This window comes from Trachinotus anak, unplaced genomic scaffold (assembly GCF_046630095.1).
Source record: "Trachinotus anak isolate AG129_WGS33_773 ecotype Australia unplaced genomic scaffold, CSIRO_AGI_Tana_v1 ptg000001l, whole genome shotgun sequence".
NCBI classification, from domain to species: domain Eukaryota; kingdom Metazoa; phylum Chordata; class Actinopteri; order Carangiformes; family Carangidae; genus Trachinotus; species Trachinotus anak.
The window spans coordinates 9,099,685-9,116,719 of record NW_027273852.1 but is presented as its reverse complement, the minus strand read 5'-3'; the positions used below and the strand labels follow the sequence as shown (position 1 = coordinate 9,116,719).

The window sequence follows — 17,035 nt, the reverse complement described above, 5'->3', positions numbered from 1 at the left end:
TGTGTGAACGATGTGTCATTTTTTTACCCATACATCTTGTGTATAAAAACAGTGTAAAGACTGTCACCATGGAGCGAAAAAGTCCATATCTCTATGTGATTCACATGGTTGCTACGCTTTAAGTGAGACCACAGATAAGTTAAGTCTTATCTCTGTCATAACAACAGATAAGTGAAGATATTACCAAAGTCATTTCAGTGCATTTTCAATTCGAGCTCATTCTCAGTCTTTCATGCTTGAGCACATTATGGCATTGTGAGCATCAATGTGCATGAATGCACTCTTGTATTTTGAATAATTCACCCCAGATTACATAAGTGTCATAGTGCAAACTCTCCCTAAAGCATCCAATGACTATTTTCAACTCTTACACACTTCAGACAACTTGGGGAAACAACTGGGAGAAGATTCTACCAAGAATTTCACTGTATTTCTTAAATATTAGATTTCCTCCAGAACAGAAACAGAAAATAAATTCAACATTTTCACTTTTTTTTTTTTTTTTTTTTTTTGCTAAAAAGCAAAATTTTACCATTTCCACATAGTTCTGCAACATCAGCAAAAACAATTCTGCAGGAATTTTAATCCAGCAATATTTTGACTTACCCCAAATCTAACACAGTATTTCTTATGACTCAAATGCATTGCTTTGTTCAAAAGTTTGAGAAAGATTACCTAAAGATGCTAGCAGCGTCCCATGCAGCCTACTATGGCCTTTAATGTCTGGAGGGTCCTCCACACCCTCTTGATCCAGGCATGTAAATCCAATTCTAAGGTTCCCAGAGTGTCACATTAGTCACATGTGGCATGGTCCAAAATAATATAGTAGTAGTGTCCCCACCGCCTGCACGCCACTCTGAGAGCAGAGCGAGCACACTGCCTCAGACCAGCAGAGTGCCAGTCAGCTGCTCACTTCTTCTGAGCAGCAGTTGCTAGGTGATTACTCAACTCCAGTCAGTGAGCACACAGGAGAGCATGCTCAATCTCTCTCTCTCTCTCTCTCTCTCTCTCTCTCTCCTCTCTCTCCCTCTCTCTTTCTCTCTCTCTCTCCCTCTCTCTCTCTGTCTATCAATTGATCAATTCGCAGAAATGTAAAAAAAAAAAATTATTGCAATAATGTCCCTGTTTGTTTCGTCAGTTTACAGCTCTTCAGGGAGACCTTTTCTCCCGTGGACATCAGCAGAATTGTCCGGTCAGGCCCTCAGATGTACATACAGTGCTATCCAGTATCCTGCTCCTATCACTGAGCCCCTGACTCTCAAGGACAGAGACCAGATGGTGTCTTATCTTTGACCTTGTCACTTATCAAAGACAGCTGCATTAGACTCCCTGAGCATTTTCCAACTAAGATTTTAACCAAAAGCATTTCTAAAATGCATAATATCTCAATTTGAGCCACGGCAGATTTGTTTGGGAATTTTTACAGCGCTAAGGTACAATATCAATCAATTTGATTTCTGCATTATTACTTCATTTTGTCTTATAGAGGGGCATTTATGTAAAAGTATAATTTCATAACCTTATTTTAGTTTACAATGATATATATTTTTAATGCATTTCTTCTCATCATCATCTCATCATCTAACATAATCTAAAACTGTACATTGTATTTGGAGATTATTTTTATTCAACCATGTTAATTCAGCATTAAAAATGCTCACTTGACAAAACAGGCAAAGACTGTAAACATATAGAAGCAGAGTGGAGAGGTGACTAAGAAACAGAGAGACGCTGCAGAAACAAAGACAGAGCAGAGGTAAACGTGTGTCACTGAATCACTGTGTCAAATCTGAGTCTCTGACAATTTCTCTCCCGACTGACAGAACACACCAAAACAGATAAGCTTCTACAATTTTAGGAAAAACATGTGATAGAAAAATAGTGCCTCATTTTGGATTTAACTTTGGTCATCATCCTGAATTTGATGGAATAAGGGCTTGTACTGAACAGGTGCCAATTTAAGACCAGGCTAAATTATATTTTGAACGTCTTTATGAGGGACAGTAGCAACCTGTGGCACTAGAAAGAAGAACATATTCCATCTTCCTTATTTTCTCCTCCTGTCACTCACAAATTTGATTTAAAAATTGTAACTGATGATGTGCTTTAACTAGGAGATTCAGGGTCAACCAAGTTCTTTGCTACATTTTTCTGACCCATATAAATGTGTTGCTCTTTTCCTGAGTCGAGCTAAACCCTTAAATAAATCCTGTGAAAGTAATTTTAACACACTGTGACTTTAGGGACTAAATTCAGAAGCAAACAAGACTTAAAGTCTATAGGCAGCAGCTTTGTAAGACTGCAATGCTCATTTTAAAGAAATTCAAAGTGTAAATAGATAAAGCAAAGTAGATAAATAGATAAAAGACGAAACAAAACAAGATTAAAATCAGGCAATCACCAAAGTTCAAAAAGACTACGGATATCAGCACCAAACTGCCAACAAGGTAATCTCCATTTAAACTTACTAATTAATTAAGGATGGTAATCAATCCTACAGCTGCTGAAAAAAAATCACTCTGAACTACAAATGTAAACCTCATAATGCCACTAAAGGAAAAGTTGTTGGATCATCAAAGTCAATAGGATTCATTCTCTGGAGACCATGAAAAGTTGAAAAGTTGCCGAGATCTTACAGCCTGGAACAACACTGCCATCCACAAAGCCACACCAAAGCATTATAATAATCAGCAATGCCAGCTGCCGTTTTTATCCTGTTGAAAATGTAGCCCTGTTGTATTTTAGAGGTTGCAGTTCAGATTCCAGGCTTTTGATGATGTAACAACTCTGTGAACAGAGATAAGGGAATAAAACACAAATGTTTTTGATACAATCTTCCTGTTCTTTCTGTGCACATATCCGCTGTATACTTGGAGGGACTCTGGTTCTGGATGTGACATGGTACTTGGATGTTGAACAGCCAAAGAGAATTCATGTGGCCTTGTTTTTCCAACCCCCTCCACCCAATCCTCAGACACCAGAGGGCACACTGCGTCCCTGCCACTTCCTGTTCATCAGCTTTCCAGGCTGCTTCTATGGACACATGATAGTGACACACCAACGCCCCCTCCCTCCCATGCTCTCTGCTCAGCCCCCAACAGATATGCTGCAAGCATAAACACACATGCAGAATACTTAAAACCACAAGAATCTGTAATGCGGTGTTACTCAAAGCATGTGCAGTACACATGCCTAAGCAACTGTCCTCCTGTGATGTTTAATATGTCACAACTGATGCACAATAACAAAGCTTCCTGTCCAGGTCACATGCATGCTGACATGACTATAAAAGAGCTGGCTTACATCCTTAAAAACACAAGTTATAATTGTGTTGTTTCAATCACAGTGGCCATCGGAAGCAGGAAACAAAATGAAGAGCAAATTGATGATCAAGCCATCTAAGCTTCAGTCAGCGTGCTTGTGTGTGTGCGTTTGTGTGTGTGTGTGTGTGTGTGTGTGTATATATGCTGAGCTTGGCTCATGTCTGCTGTATTAAACAAACAGGCACACGGCTGCTTGTTCCCAGTAACAGAATCCAGCTTCTGTCACGTGCAAAGCTGCATGAAAGCCCTTATCGTAGTGGCTGTAGCTGTCCGCAGCATAACAAAATGAATATTAAAGTTGCATGCATGAGTGGTGCTCCACTCACACATGCAGAGTCTTTGTATGTGCACTTGCCATATGCCACAGTCACATGCAAGAAGTACTGAAACAAAAATATGCATTAGTTCTATGTACATAAAAAAAAGGAGAAAGATATACACTAAATAATTGACCTGGACAGCCATGAATAAAAAATAATATCCATTGGTTCATTAGGGCAAAGCTGTGCTCACTCTGGCATAGTTTTGTAAAAGTGCTTGGCCACAGGCAGGAGGACAGATCTGTGTGGGAGAAGGAGGAGGTACATAAGTTTGTTTCCTCAGGCTTACTCTTCAGCAAAGCTGGAGAAGTGCTATCCTCCCCTTAACATCACCCCTTTACTATATCTCTCCATATTAGCTGGTATGTCTCTGTTCACCCTGTTTTTCAGGGCTGTAAGCAATGAGAATACTGACCTCACGCAGCTAGATGTTTCCAAGCATTACAAAATGTAACTGAGCTTTAATAAAGCGTGTGTGAAGTAGCTGAATTTCATTTATCTAAACAGCCAGAAGAACATGCAGTGAAGGGTAGGGCTCAGTGAGGTTGGTGGCAGTTTGTAACCACAGTACATCGCAGTTTGAAGTCTGATGCCCCCACTAACAAGACACATCAGCAATTTTTCTGCATTGCAGTAGGAATAAATAAGCACAATTGCCAGGCAGAATAATTTGGCAAAACTGCTGTAAGAACGATAAGCAGCACGAGCGAGTGTAAAGATTATCTGTAAAAGTGCTGATTATGTGAGTTTTGACTCGATAGCCCTTGAGTCACAGTTTTGCAGACTTGTGAGACAAAGGCAGCTCAGCACATCTAACAACAGAGGATCCATGTATTGATGCTAATGCTGTAAACCGTTGCCATGGTTTTTGGCTGAAGTACATCTGGAAACAGTACTGAGAGCAAATAGAGTGAATATCTCATTTGGATAACCTGTAGATCAACCTGAACTGCATGACTGATTGAAGTGATGCAAACAAGTGGTGTAAGGAAACATTAAAAATCGCCCCTAGACTTGTTTTAAGACATAAAAGTACTCTGCTTGGAATAATAACTTGTTTATGATATGTTTCTTTTCCCACATATACATAATTACATTGTTGAAAATATATTAAAATTACACCTACTCTTCTCCCTTATTAAAAAAAAACAAAATCAAGAATAAATTAATATGCAAATATTATTTCTTTTAATGGTTTAACGAATAGACAGGACGTTTCAGGTTCCCACATCACACTTGTTTAAAAAAGTGCTTGCTCGCAGCACAGAGAAACTTTCCCCGACAGCAGACTAATGGGAAAAGAGCTTTCTAGTGTCATACATCATTCAAACATCAAAGTGAAGAAACAATAAGCAGAAGATATTTTGGAGCAGAGGAGGACTTTAACATGAGAACATTTCAGAAAAATTAATCTCCAGTAGAGTTTGATTTAGTTTCTTAAGCAATTGAGTTGGAAAAGATGTCACATGACTACAAATTATTTATCCACCGCTGTCAAATCAAGGTTGAGCCAACATGCAAGTACTGCACTAGTTAAAATTTGTCACGATGTCAAAGATGATTTGCTTCTTCATACCACACAGTAGAAATAAAATTGCAACCATGCCAGATATTTTCAGAAGTGGTCTCAAATTATCTGTTAAACATTATGCACCAAAGTACATCTTGACACAGTCACTTCACATGGGGTCATCATATTACATAACAACTAAATCCACAGAGATCTGAGGGGAACATACAACAATCTGAGCCAGAAGCCGTAAAAATCTCATCTGGAACAAACCTTACTGAAGAGGTTGCCCCAGGGCAGAGGTGAAATGTGTAGCCCAGTAGTATTTCCACGTGATCCTCAACACACGTCCAACCAGGATTAAGTATCCCGTCACACTGCAGCTGGCCAGTGCGCGGACACAGACACACAGATCATAATTTAACACGCTTGTGTGGTGCCCTTCAGTCCCAGAGGAAATGGGCTGTGTCTCTCAGGAAACCAGCCCAGTACAGTGGGGGAGCTGAGAGAGGAGAGGGGCTTCTGCACAGCATGACACCCACTAACCGACATGAGCAGGAGAGGGATAAGAGAGTGGTGCATTGGGACTGAGGAAGAGCAACCTACTTTAATTTGTCCATGCACAATGATGCTTCTCTAGCATCTTGTCACAATTAATCAATACTCTTACACAAATTTTTAATATGGTTTAGTTCATATTTGGCCTGGCACAGCAAGATAGACTTCTATAGTATATGTTATGCCACGAGAAAAATGGATCTGTCTCACACTTGTGTTGAGTAAGTACTGAAATAATGCATACAATAAAGACATCAGTGAACACACAGGACCAAAGAGGCCCTGTTGCTCTTCAGCACTGTACTTCCATCTAGTGGTCAAACATTGTAAACCTCCCACACACCCAATAAAAACAATAATAACTGCCTTCACACAAACTTGGGAGCTGAAGGTTACATTATAAAACGTGGACAGCTCGCATTATTCCTGCAGGGGGCCACACAATAAATTCACAATCCTCAGTCCACTCATCCACATGGCACTTTGACTCGACGCCACCTACGCTTTGGCTTGTGCTCAGCTCAATTCGTCACAGTTTTCACATTCAGCATTTCATAGAAGGCTAAGACAGGTGGCCGTTCCCTGGCTTAAAACAGCCTCCTCCGCAGTAGATGATAAAATTAAAGGATAAATGTACAGAAAACATAGTTGAATGCATCTTTTTTCCGTTTTAAGAAATGTGTGCACTTTATGTAAGGTCTCTCATCTCAGTCCTCTAAAAAGAAACAAAACAGACAAAAGTAAACACATCAGTGAGCCTCAACCTTTTCAGATCTTCTGATGTAAACACTTACCTTGAGTTAATCTCTCTGATGCGTCACCATCTGCAATGTAGCCAGAGAATTTCTGTAGTCTGATACATACACAGATGGAGCAGACAGAGGTACTCACCTCCCACAGCGACCTGAACTCCCTCTGTTCAATGCGTAGGAGCTCACTGACTTCCCTTGTAACAATGGTGGCATGTCGGGGGGTGTTATCCAGGATTGACTCTCCAAATGCTGTACCAGTCCCCAGTGTGCATATAGTAACAGCATCCTGCAACAGAAACAGAGATAGTTCCCTACATGGATCATGCCTTCATTAGAATAAAACATCCAGCTAGACAAGAACACTGTGCTGTGCTAATGTAATGTCATTATTCTTCAAAAAGAATAATGCTTTGGTGCCCTGCACTTGAGAAGCAGCGCTCTGCATTGATCAGATCACTCTCAAAGGTTAGAGGCAATCACCTGAACACTTGTGGTAGATAGACGCACACACTCCAGTCTGCAAAGAAATTACTCCAATCAGCTCCCAGACAAACTGAGGCGCATGAAGCTGCAGTATTAAAAAAAAAATATTCAGCAATGTCCCCTGTCTAACAAGTAAAAACGCTCTTTACAGCCCACACTCCAAACAAGCTTGAATGCGGATTCTTTTGCATGTGTGATGAATTTCAAGTGGGGGTTTACTGATAAAATAATTCAAGTCTTCACAGAAAGATGGAAGGAGATGGTGCAAAATGAAAGAATTAGCACATTTATCTAAAAAAAAAAAAAAAAAAGCATGTGAGCACATGCTGACATGTTTCATGCTAATAGGGTAGACAGAAGAAGAGTCATTTCCACCTTTAAATCCCATTTCTTTTATCATCTTTGAGTTAAAACCAGGGTATCATATAATGTTTGTGAAATCATATCAGTCATACCTGATAACTTGACGTTTCGGATACTTTAACGTCCAGTGAACCAGAGAGGACGGCGTACCAGCTGGTGCCAATGTCTCCTTGGCGATACACTGAAAAAGCACAGTTTGAAAAAAATCAACATGTCTAAGGAAAACAACTGATTGATATAAAAAGCCTCCTTTATTCTTTCTAATGAACTATTTTGTGCTCAGACATGAGACCGCTTCAGAGTTTGAGTTTTGACCTACGGGTGATGCCTTTCTCCAAGCACTCGTAGAATCCACACAGGCAAATCTGCTGCAGCAACCTGGGGTGGAATCTCTCGAAGGCCTTCACATTTTTCAGACGTGCAAGTATTATGTCAACATCTTCCCCAGAGCGCTCTGCAGGTCTGGGGAAACAGGAAGAAAGGGACGATGTATTGGTAAATGTATATGAGTCACCTAAACAGGCTGAAAACTCTGTCAGCCTTTAATGCCATTAACTGCAGTTCCTCAAACAGCCACTAGATGCTGACTCCAAAAGTGAGTCAATTCTTAATTACTTCTGTGTTAAAATAGGCAACTTTACAGCAGAAATAAACATGTTTACAACCTGGTACAAAAACGGTTTTGGTCTCTATAGTTAATTTCTCTTTTCATAACGACTGTACGGAAGTGAATTTTTCTTTAATTCATCCGTTTAAATCTTTCTCTAAATTAAAGCTTCAGGTTACGCATAACTGAAGCTGTGGCCGCTTTGAGTGACAGGTGGGTACCATATAGTTACCTAGTAGCTCGTCTACCCACTAACGTCCCCGTCACCTCTGCTAATTAGAGATTTTTTTCATGCAAATGTCAAACATATAATATGGTTTGCTGTGCGATTAACTGACTAACAAAAATGTGGGGGTTTCCGTGCTCCTGTTTTTGAAGTGAGTGAAATTCTAGTATTATCTAATTCATATGTTGGTACTAATTAGAAGGTATGGTGTCTGAGCTCACCATACCAGGCTCCACACACGCTCCTCTTCTTTTCCCATTTTGGGATTAGCCGAGAGTTCAGAACTTCAGAACCGCTCTTCAGAAACCAGAAAAATGGGAAACATTCATTGATGTATAATGATGGTAACATCACGGAGGCGACATCAATCTCTAAATGCAGTCTATGGTTAAAAAAATACAGTCTATGCTCAGCCCATGCAGCTTGACTTCCTCTGAAGCTCTGCAGGAGGGATGTGACACTAATTAATTCTTGCACAACACTGTCCTTTATATTCATGTCAAGCTCAGTATCTTGTAGCTTGTACTTGCACAGTAGCAGCACCCTGGGCAGGAGGTCCGACTTCACAACCACAGTCTGATGCACTTTTCATGAGGTTAGACAACCAACAAGCTGCATATCCTAGCAGTTGATTACAGAGTGTGAGGATTAAAATGCTGTGTATTGGCAACATCCTGTAAACACTGTGGTACATTTTGTTTATTTAGTTAAATGAGGGAATCCGTTGCCTCCTGAATGCCGAATTTGCTGCACGCCAGCCTGTTGTTTGGTCTTTGAAATGCATGTGGTAGACTTATCAGAGTTTTATGGTGCTGTTTTGTCATAACTTTAGCACTAAAAACATGAATCTCTCTCTCTGTCTCTCTCTCTCTCTTGCTCGCTCACTCGATGAGCAGATATTTGTGCGAGTGTGGGAAATCTAAAGGTAGCTATGAAATATAATCCGACGCCACTGATTGACAATATAACAGCACTTCCATTAAAGTTTCGTTTAATTACATTGAATGGCGGATGTGAAGTAGCCATTGTAAGAGCCAAACTCAGTCACTATATTGGAGCTTTCAGAAAAATCTCAGTTTTCCAGTCGTAATTACGACGTTGACGTGGCGCTATTTACAAGTCTGAAACTCGTCATTTCAACAACTCTGATATGACATGAATGAGGCACAATCACTAAGGACTCACACATCTTCAACTTGTCCCATTGTGCGCACTATATCAAATAGGTTCTCTCAATTAGTCCATACATCAGAACAGGCAGTTCTGAAGGGTATGAAGATTGAAATAATAACTTTGTGTGTCAGTGTTTAGGAGTCAATTTAAAAACTGATCATCAATAAAAAGTTTTCTACTATGAAATGTCACACAGAGCTTTGGGGTAAAACGTATTTCTTTTAGTCCTTTTATGAAATTGAAAGGACTGGCACAGTTTCTGATTTTGCAACAGACAATTCAAAGAGATTACTTTTCGATAAAGATAGATTGCGTCAAGTATATAATCAAGTGAAAACACAGTGCTGTTTCTATTCATTCGTTATTTATCACTTTGAGCTCTAGCAGCGTGTGTGATTTACACTGCAGCAGAAAATGCTGATCAAACCCATATCATTACAGTAGGTGCTTTATCCCTGTATCCTCTCCTGTGTTTCTTGTATTACACGGCCCCACATTAGTTACACTGAGTCCAGAACCTCTGATGTAACATGTGGGTGGTTGCACTGTAGCTTACATCAACTTTGAATCCATATCCATCCAGCCTTTAAAAAAGTGAAACCAAACAGTATTAATAATTCAAAAAGGGAAACAAACTTTTGATTCACCACTGCCAATAATCCTCTGGCTTAATGTAGCACTGAAAACAAGTTATTGTAATATATTATCTGCTCTGTCTCATTACAATAAAAGTGTTTTCCCTCAGCAACAGCTTGCAAGCAAATGACTCTTCATCATGTTTTCCCTGGCAAGCTTTTAACTCACAGGAGTCACATTATCTCCATACTGTGCACTTCCTGATAAAAGACTGTACAATCGCATCTGCATCCACATGTAATGTGTGAGAGGCCCCGCTCTACTCAAGTGTACTCTCCATTATTTCAACACTGTGTACTTAATCACACACACACTGCAAAGTAAGGACAGCAAGGCAGGGGAGAGAGAGATGTGTGGGAGCTTGAGTTTCAAATATGAAGCCAAGGTGTCTATTTGGAAGCCAACCAAGCCGACAACAACAAAAAAAAAACTTTCAAAAAGTGCTGATATAGGGAGCAAGTGAGGACAGAATGTTTTCATCCTGGGGCGGCTTGTCACAGTATGTATAAAACAAACAATGAACCGCGTCTAAGTTACAGCCCACTTATATTGTGAGATATAGAGGTTTTGTACATTTCTGCATCAAGCTCTTTAATCAACTGTAATAATTAACATAAACAGTTAAGAAAATGACACCCATGGTCTGTGTTCACTCATCTTTTGTATTTTTCGTATACCATAAAATAAAGAAGTGCAATGAAGTGCAGTTTTCAGATGGAGTGACTTGCCATACGGTAGGCACTGACACATACATGTTCATCACCCATTACTTTTCATTGCAAATTCAGCAACAGAATGATAAGGTGAAGCAAAAAGGCCATCTGCTAGGAAACCAGAAAGCTATGATTAACCAGAGGATACTGCTTTGTAAACACATCTGGCACACTGCGTCACTCCGCTGTTCATAGGTGATGTACTTTGGACCTTTGTGATGCGCCCCTTGTTCTCTGCCTCTTCATCCTGTGTGTCTAAAGTGGCCCAGTTATATTTGAGCTGTGTCCAGCATCCCTCCCTCTTAACTTGCCGCCATGTTGACTCTAAATGTGGGAATACAAAGTGTGACACTGCACCATGCAGCGCCTCCAAAACTTCTCACAATAGAGTTTATTATTTAATGTGCACATCATGTACACAGTTGCGCACATTTCCGTTCTTCGCTGTGGATGACAGCCATCTCTGCAACTGTCAGTGGTGACTCAAAGTGATGATGATTCATAAATATCTAAGATTAAATGTACCCTGTTTAGTGTTTAAAGCTCTTAATGTGAAAATCAGACGACGTCACTAAAGCAGCTGCTTGTTGGTTTAATGCCTCTTCAGACAGGTGTGCATACAGCAGTGTGAGCTATTTATCTAACCAACTGTTCTACAGTGATTCATGGCTAAATTTAGTCTTAAGTGAAATTCTCAATGAACAGGTCAAGGTTGTTGTAAGACAACGCCAAATAGCATAGGATGCTTTGATGATGACGATGAACCCTCCACATGGCATTTAAAATGTTTCAATAGCTTATTGCCAATAACTTTGGTCCCATAACTCTTGTCATCAGCCTTGTGGCACATTCATAATCATACCATTTTAATGAAGACATCAGTGCATGCTGTTTATTTTTTTATCACATCCAAAATGAGTTTAATCAACACCTCTACACCTCAGACACTGCTCACAAGAGCTGTTTGAAGTTGAATTGTATTAGATTGTACATAATATCCAAAATAAAGTGGCAGCCCCAGGTATAAGCCACAGCATCACTCTGGCTTCCTCTCTGCTTATTGAACAGAGGTTAATTTCAGGGGAAATGTTTTGACATATCTTTTTGAAACTTTTCCAGTGTTATTAATCCGTACTCTGCATGTAGGCTGTTGTGTGCAAAGCAGAGCAGCTGAACAGTTTTAGGTCTAAATCATCTCAGTGTCTGTCTGGGATATTTACAATACTCTAATTATTGGAGTAAATGAAACAGCTGGAGGGTCAATTCATTTAGGACAGACAAAGTGGTGAATGCAGTCAGTGGTGCAAATAAACACGTAACAGCACATCAAATGCCTGCCTAAAGTTAGTAGCCTTGATCCAGTGATTATTTGTCACTTTGCTCCAATATTTCTCTGGCCATTTAGTTTCCCCTGAGCTACAGTTGTGCAAACTAATATTGTTTTAAAGCCTTAGCCAGCAGCAGCAGTAAGGTAAATGCTGGTATGAGCCCGTGTCCTGATATGAAGGGTATAATCTTACACATGACGCTTTCATTAATGCCCTAGTTCAAGCTCTGGAGCAGCGAGTCTCCGATTCCCTCGGGAAATTAAAACTATTGAGTCGACATCAATGTTTTTATTCAGGTGTTGAAGCACAACGCCCAAGCTCTAGTGAGGGGGGGAAAAAATCGTCAATATCCCGTTATTCGTCGCTCATGCAGTGGTCTAAAGACGGTGACATTGACCTGACTTACAAAATAGATTACCTCTTATCCAGACAAATAATCCACTCGGCAGATTCCGACGAATGTGAAGAAGTGTGCGCTGCTACCATCTTGCGATCCTACTGCTGCTGCTTCTGCGGCTGAGGAGGAGGAGGAGGAGGAGGAGGAGGAGGAGGATGGGCTGGACCAACACTTCATCTGCCTTCACTCACTGCTGACAAGCAAACTGACGCCTCTGCTGCTGCTGCTGCTGCTGCTGCTGCTGCTCACCTGCCCAGCATCAACAGGATTAAATGACCATAGAATTTAATTTAGGAGGAGTTTAAATCTTTAGTTTCATGAATGTGGTGGAATTGGATGTATTATACTAATAGGAATTAGATGTGATTTGTGAGTGAGCATGTCCCACCCGATGTAAAACAGTGATTTTTTTAACAATTCATCTCAGACATGTGAAACACAGCCCACGTACTCAGCAGCTCATACCAGCTCATGTCTTCGCTTTGCTATTGTCACCACCCAAAACTTTCTCACTCCCACAGACCACTTGAAATCATGACTGCAAGGTTGGATTTGTCTAAACTTAAAGAATTTATAGCGTCCATGTGATTGTTGCAGAAATACTGGATTTAGGGGGCTAATCGTGGCACTAAATATGACGCGTTTTACTATCAGATGAAACATACAGGAAAGAAGTGAACTGGGGACACAGATAGGGAATCAGTAAGTCATAAGAAAAAATATTGTGAAATAATCATCACAGAAAAACCATTAAAGTTGAGATATGATGGTTCATATGTAAATGTAAATTTCTTGAAGACTCGTCACTTCCAAGAGCATCTCCTCCTCCAACACCTTCAGCACCCAGTAACATGCCTAACTAGCACTTACTATGCACTTTGGGTGCACACCTTTACTTGATCCCCTTGCACTTATTAAATACATGTTGTACTTAATACTTACACCAAGGTCACCTTGTGCACTGGATAAAGGCGTCTGGCAAATAAGTAAATGATAAAATGAGTAAATGAGTCACTGTGTCCAATGACCATGGAGCAACTGCAGTTGCTGCCTGCAGGATAAGGACACAGGTACATGTGCATTGAATACAGTGGCTTGTCAGCACAATGAGTGACTTCTCTGCAGGATATAAGCATCCTGTTGCAAAAGAGACACAGGGGGTATGGTGGTAACCTTATGGGTTGGCTATAGAATAACATCCACATAATCATAATGACTATTCGGAGGATGGCTCATCAGGGATATACAGGAATGTACATTTATGCAGGTACTCCAGCAAATAACACAAACTAACTGCATAAATCCATGTCTATGATTAAAAGGCTTGTATAACTGGCTGCACCTGCTTTCTGTACAGGGTCAGACGGCTTGTCTCTTATCAAAGTGGGAGGCTTTCCATGATGGCCCTGAGAAAATGATGCTTTGTAATAAGAGGCCACGTAATAATAAAGGGTCATTGGTCTCTCTCAGCTAGCATGGCAACACAACTGCGACTGCGACAGAAATATCAGTGGTGCAGCTCAAAGCCATCTGTGCCTGTGTCTTAACTTTTTCATTTTTGTCACTTTAAACTGAGATTGCTTGTTTTGTTTTGTTTATCTTCTCCTTTCTTTTGCTTTTGGTTGCTATTAGAAGTTTACTGAAAATTTAAGGCCCAATCAGTGGTTTTCTGACCACCATATCACTGACAACTGAAAATACTGGCTCAATTTCTGTTGTTTACAAACATTATATATAATAACTGAAAGTATTGGCTCGATTTCTGCTGTTTACAAGCATAATGAATTAATTTTGTCCTGTATTTAAAGACATCACTCTGTGGGAAAACAAGGAATTTCCTGTTCTTTCTTGCAGCCTCCATGCTTTGGATAGTGCGCACATGAATGAGGAAAATTATTCATTTTTTTCAATTTACTTTTTTTTTCTTTTTTTTTTCATTTTGGGAAAATTGGGGGATGGGGGTGGAAGTTAATTGTTCTTGGTGTTTATCACATTTTTGGAGTCAATATTTAAAATTCTATATTTCTATCTGCCACAAGATGGCAGCATTTACTGTGTAAAGGTAAATCTCTTATCAGACCAGAAGTTGACACAACTACCCATTCAGAGAGGAAAAGGAAGAACACTTAGCCTTGTCTGAGGTATAGCTTGAGGCCAAGAGGCTTGAAACATTGAGGGTTGTTTAGCATTAACGAAAAATGTCCACAACACTGTATGATTATTTTGCATCTTATAGTTCTTGTTTTTGTGACAGACACAATTTTACAGACAATTTATCCATGTTATTGTTTGCATGAGCACCTGCAGCTGAAAAAAATATTGAGGGTCTTTGACCAAATATCTTAAATGAAGGTCCACCTCCAAGCTTGTACTTTTTAATAAGTGACCCTTAACCTTGTCACCTTCTCTAGCTAAGGTAAATAGTGGAGATGCAAGGCTGAACTCAGGCCGGAGCATGCCCAACACAAAACACACATTCCTGTAACACAGCATACCACCAACTCAGGGCAGACCAACACATAACAACGTGTGAAGATGTTAACATGCAGCTCTTTACTACTGCACCTCTGTTATAACTTCACTTAGGCTACCAGGGCACAAACCACTGCAGCTTCTTGTTCTCTCACAGATATTAAATCACACATATCTGAATTTACTCTTTGTTTATAAAACGGCAACACAATTAGGTAATTAATACTTTTACCTATGGCAAGTAAATGTGCAAACAATCCAGTATCCTGGAAGAGTTGTAGAATTGATATACATTCTGAAAAGCAAAAGCCTGACCGACATTAGTATGGCAGTATTTTAACATCACACATATTTCAGCAAGAATAAAAACAAAAAAACTTCAGGAAGTATTCTGTGGCAATTTAGTGCTGGTAGTTGTGCCTGGCTGGACTGAATTTGAGACATTGTCTCAAAGGTTCCACTGGCTACTCAGACCAGATATCTCCACCTGCTCCTGTTTCCATTTGGTTTGTCTTGTTCATTCGATGTTGTTTGAGGAGTTGCTATAGGGACCACTGGCTTGGTTGCAGTGTGCCATGTTACTCCTGGGAGAAAGCCCACTTACTGTGTATATATGGCTTTGCAGACCCACAGTTGCTAGGAGATGATCCAGTGAGCTGGAAATGGTAAACATCCAGACACATACAACCTTTATGTGCACACACAGCATGATTTCAGGTGCTGACGGTCATTTGGAGAGATATTTGTTAATGCTGGTATGTAGAACTTATGAACTCATGCAGTTATAAAATACTGAATGTTCAGTGTCAAACTGCTATTAAAATATATTTGTTTCTTCTTGTCAGACGATAATTTTGAGGTGTAACATTTGTTTTGGTAGACCTGGGTCCTTAAAAGAGCAAAGTTTAAATTCCACATTCAAAGAAAATGCTGTTTAAACCAATGTGCATAACTGGCACTGTTAAATTTTTTTGACTCCCAGCCTGAGAGCTCACACCCTCATAGTGGCCAAATGTTGGAATAACATAAAACAAATGAATACAGAATAATGAACAGAAAGCCCTAATGTACGGGGTAAACAGACAAGAATTTCCATAATCTATGTACATTTGAGTGGTCATAGGAAGATCATAGAAGCCATATAAAACTTCACATATCAGATAACCATGTCTCAGATGGAATGTGAGGTCAGATAACTCCAGAGGAAATGCCTGAGGACTGGACTTTTTCCAGAGACGTCTCTGTGAATGTTTTAAAACACTAATTTACAACTTTGATGTGATGGGCTACGGTGGCCCAGAATGCAACACTATTTTCATAATATGCGTTTAAGAGACTCTGATAATCCAGGAGAAAAAGTAATGCTCTCTGGGAGAAAAAAATTTAGAGATGCAGGTTCAATATTTCATGTTTTGTACAATTAAAAATGTAGATGGGATTACACTGTAGGCAACTGAAAAAATGGCCATGCTTACAAAAATGCCTGATAAATAGATCACCATCTGCTTAAGCCTCTTGCTACAGTCTGGTTCATATTTATCAATAATTACTACCTTCTTTGCATTTATTATGTAATGCTCCTCATATTTAGTCGTATATATGTAATGTATCAAAATGTATGAATATCTGACCAAACAACAACACACAGTTTTAAAATATATAAAAATATAATTGAAATTTATGTCAAACTACAGTCTTGACCCAATATGACCCAAGAAATGTGTTTTTTAAAATTTGGATTTGAAAGCAACGCCAATTCATCATCTTGTAAAAATGTAACATCCAGTGGATGCCCATACAGGTGGAGTTCAAAGAATATCTTCTCCCACTTGGTCTGGCGTCTGTTTCCTAGGTCAGTTTGATTGGATGATATTTTTGCAATGTAGGTTCTCAGCCACCAAGGAAATCTGACTACACCCTCATTCAGTATCTTTGCGGCCGATCAAAATGAAAACAGCAACTCTTTATTTTCTGAATCAATCAAGCGGGCACACAACAGAATGTAGGAGATGTCAACTTTGCAACAAAAGAGTTAAATTGCATCGTATTGCTCTCTAGGGAAGGGACCTCATTTTAAATATGAATGGCAAAAACTAAATGCATTATATTTTGAGAGCTTCTATCCTGCGGTCGTCTGTGTTCTGTGAAATCACTTTAACAGATTATGTCAATGT

The 17,035-nt window shown here is 39.7% G+C and overlaps 1 protein-coding gene across 6 annotated transcripts in view; it reads right to left on the bottom strand.

The window, feature by feature from the left end:
• Positions 1–12,530, bottom strand: part of rapgef4a (Rap guanine nucleotide exchange factor 4a) — a 36,260-nt gene extending 23,730 nt beyond the window's left edge. Inside the window, exons 1-4 of one of the 6 annotated variants that reach the window (XM_071474780.1) lie at positions 12,411–12,530; positions 7,629–7,771; positions 7,402–7,490; positions 6,603–6,749 (exon numbers count right to left, since the gene is read on the bottom strand). In XM_071474780.1, coding sequence (XP_071330881.1) covers positions 6,603–6,749; positions 7,402–7,490; positions 7,629–7,771; positions 12,411–12,478 — 447 coding nt within the window. In that variant the 5' untranslated portion in view covers positions 12,479–12,530. Of the gene's footprint in view, positions 1–675; positions 812–5,426; positions 5,560–6,505; positions 6,549–6,602; positions 6,750–6,943; positions 6,981–7,401; positions 7,491–7,628; positions 7,772–12,410 lie in introns of those variants that run through there. The other 5 variants (XM_071474819.1, XM_071474811.1, XM_071474797.1 and 2 more) reach the window with 5 other exon arrangements.
• Between the last annotated feature and the right edge of the window lie 4,505 nt (positions 12,531–17,035).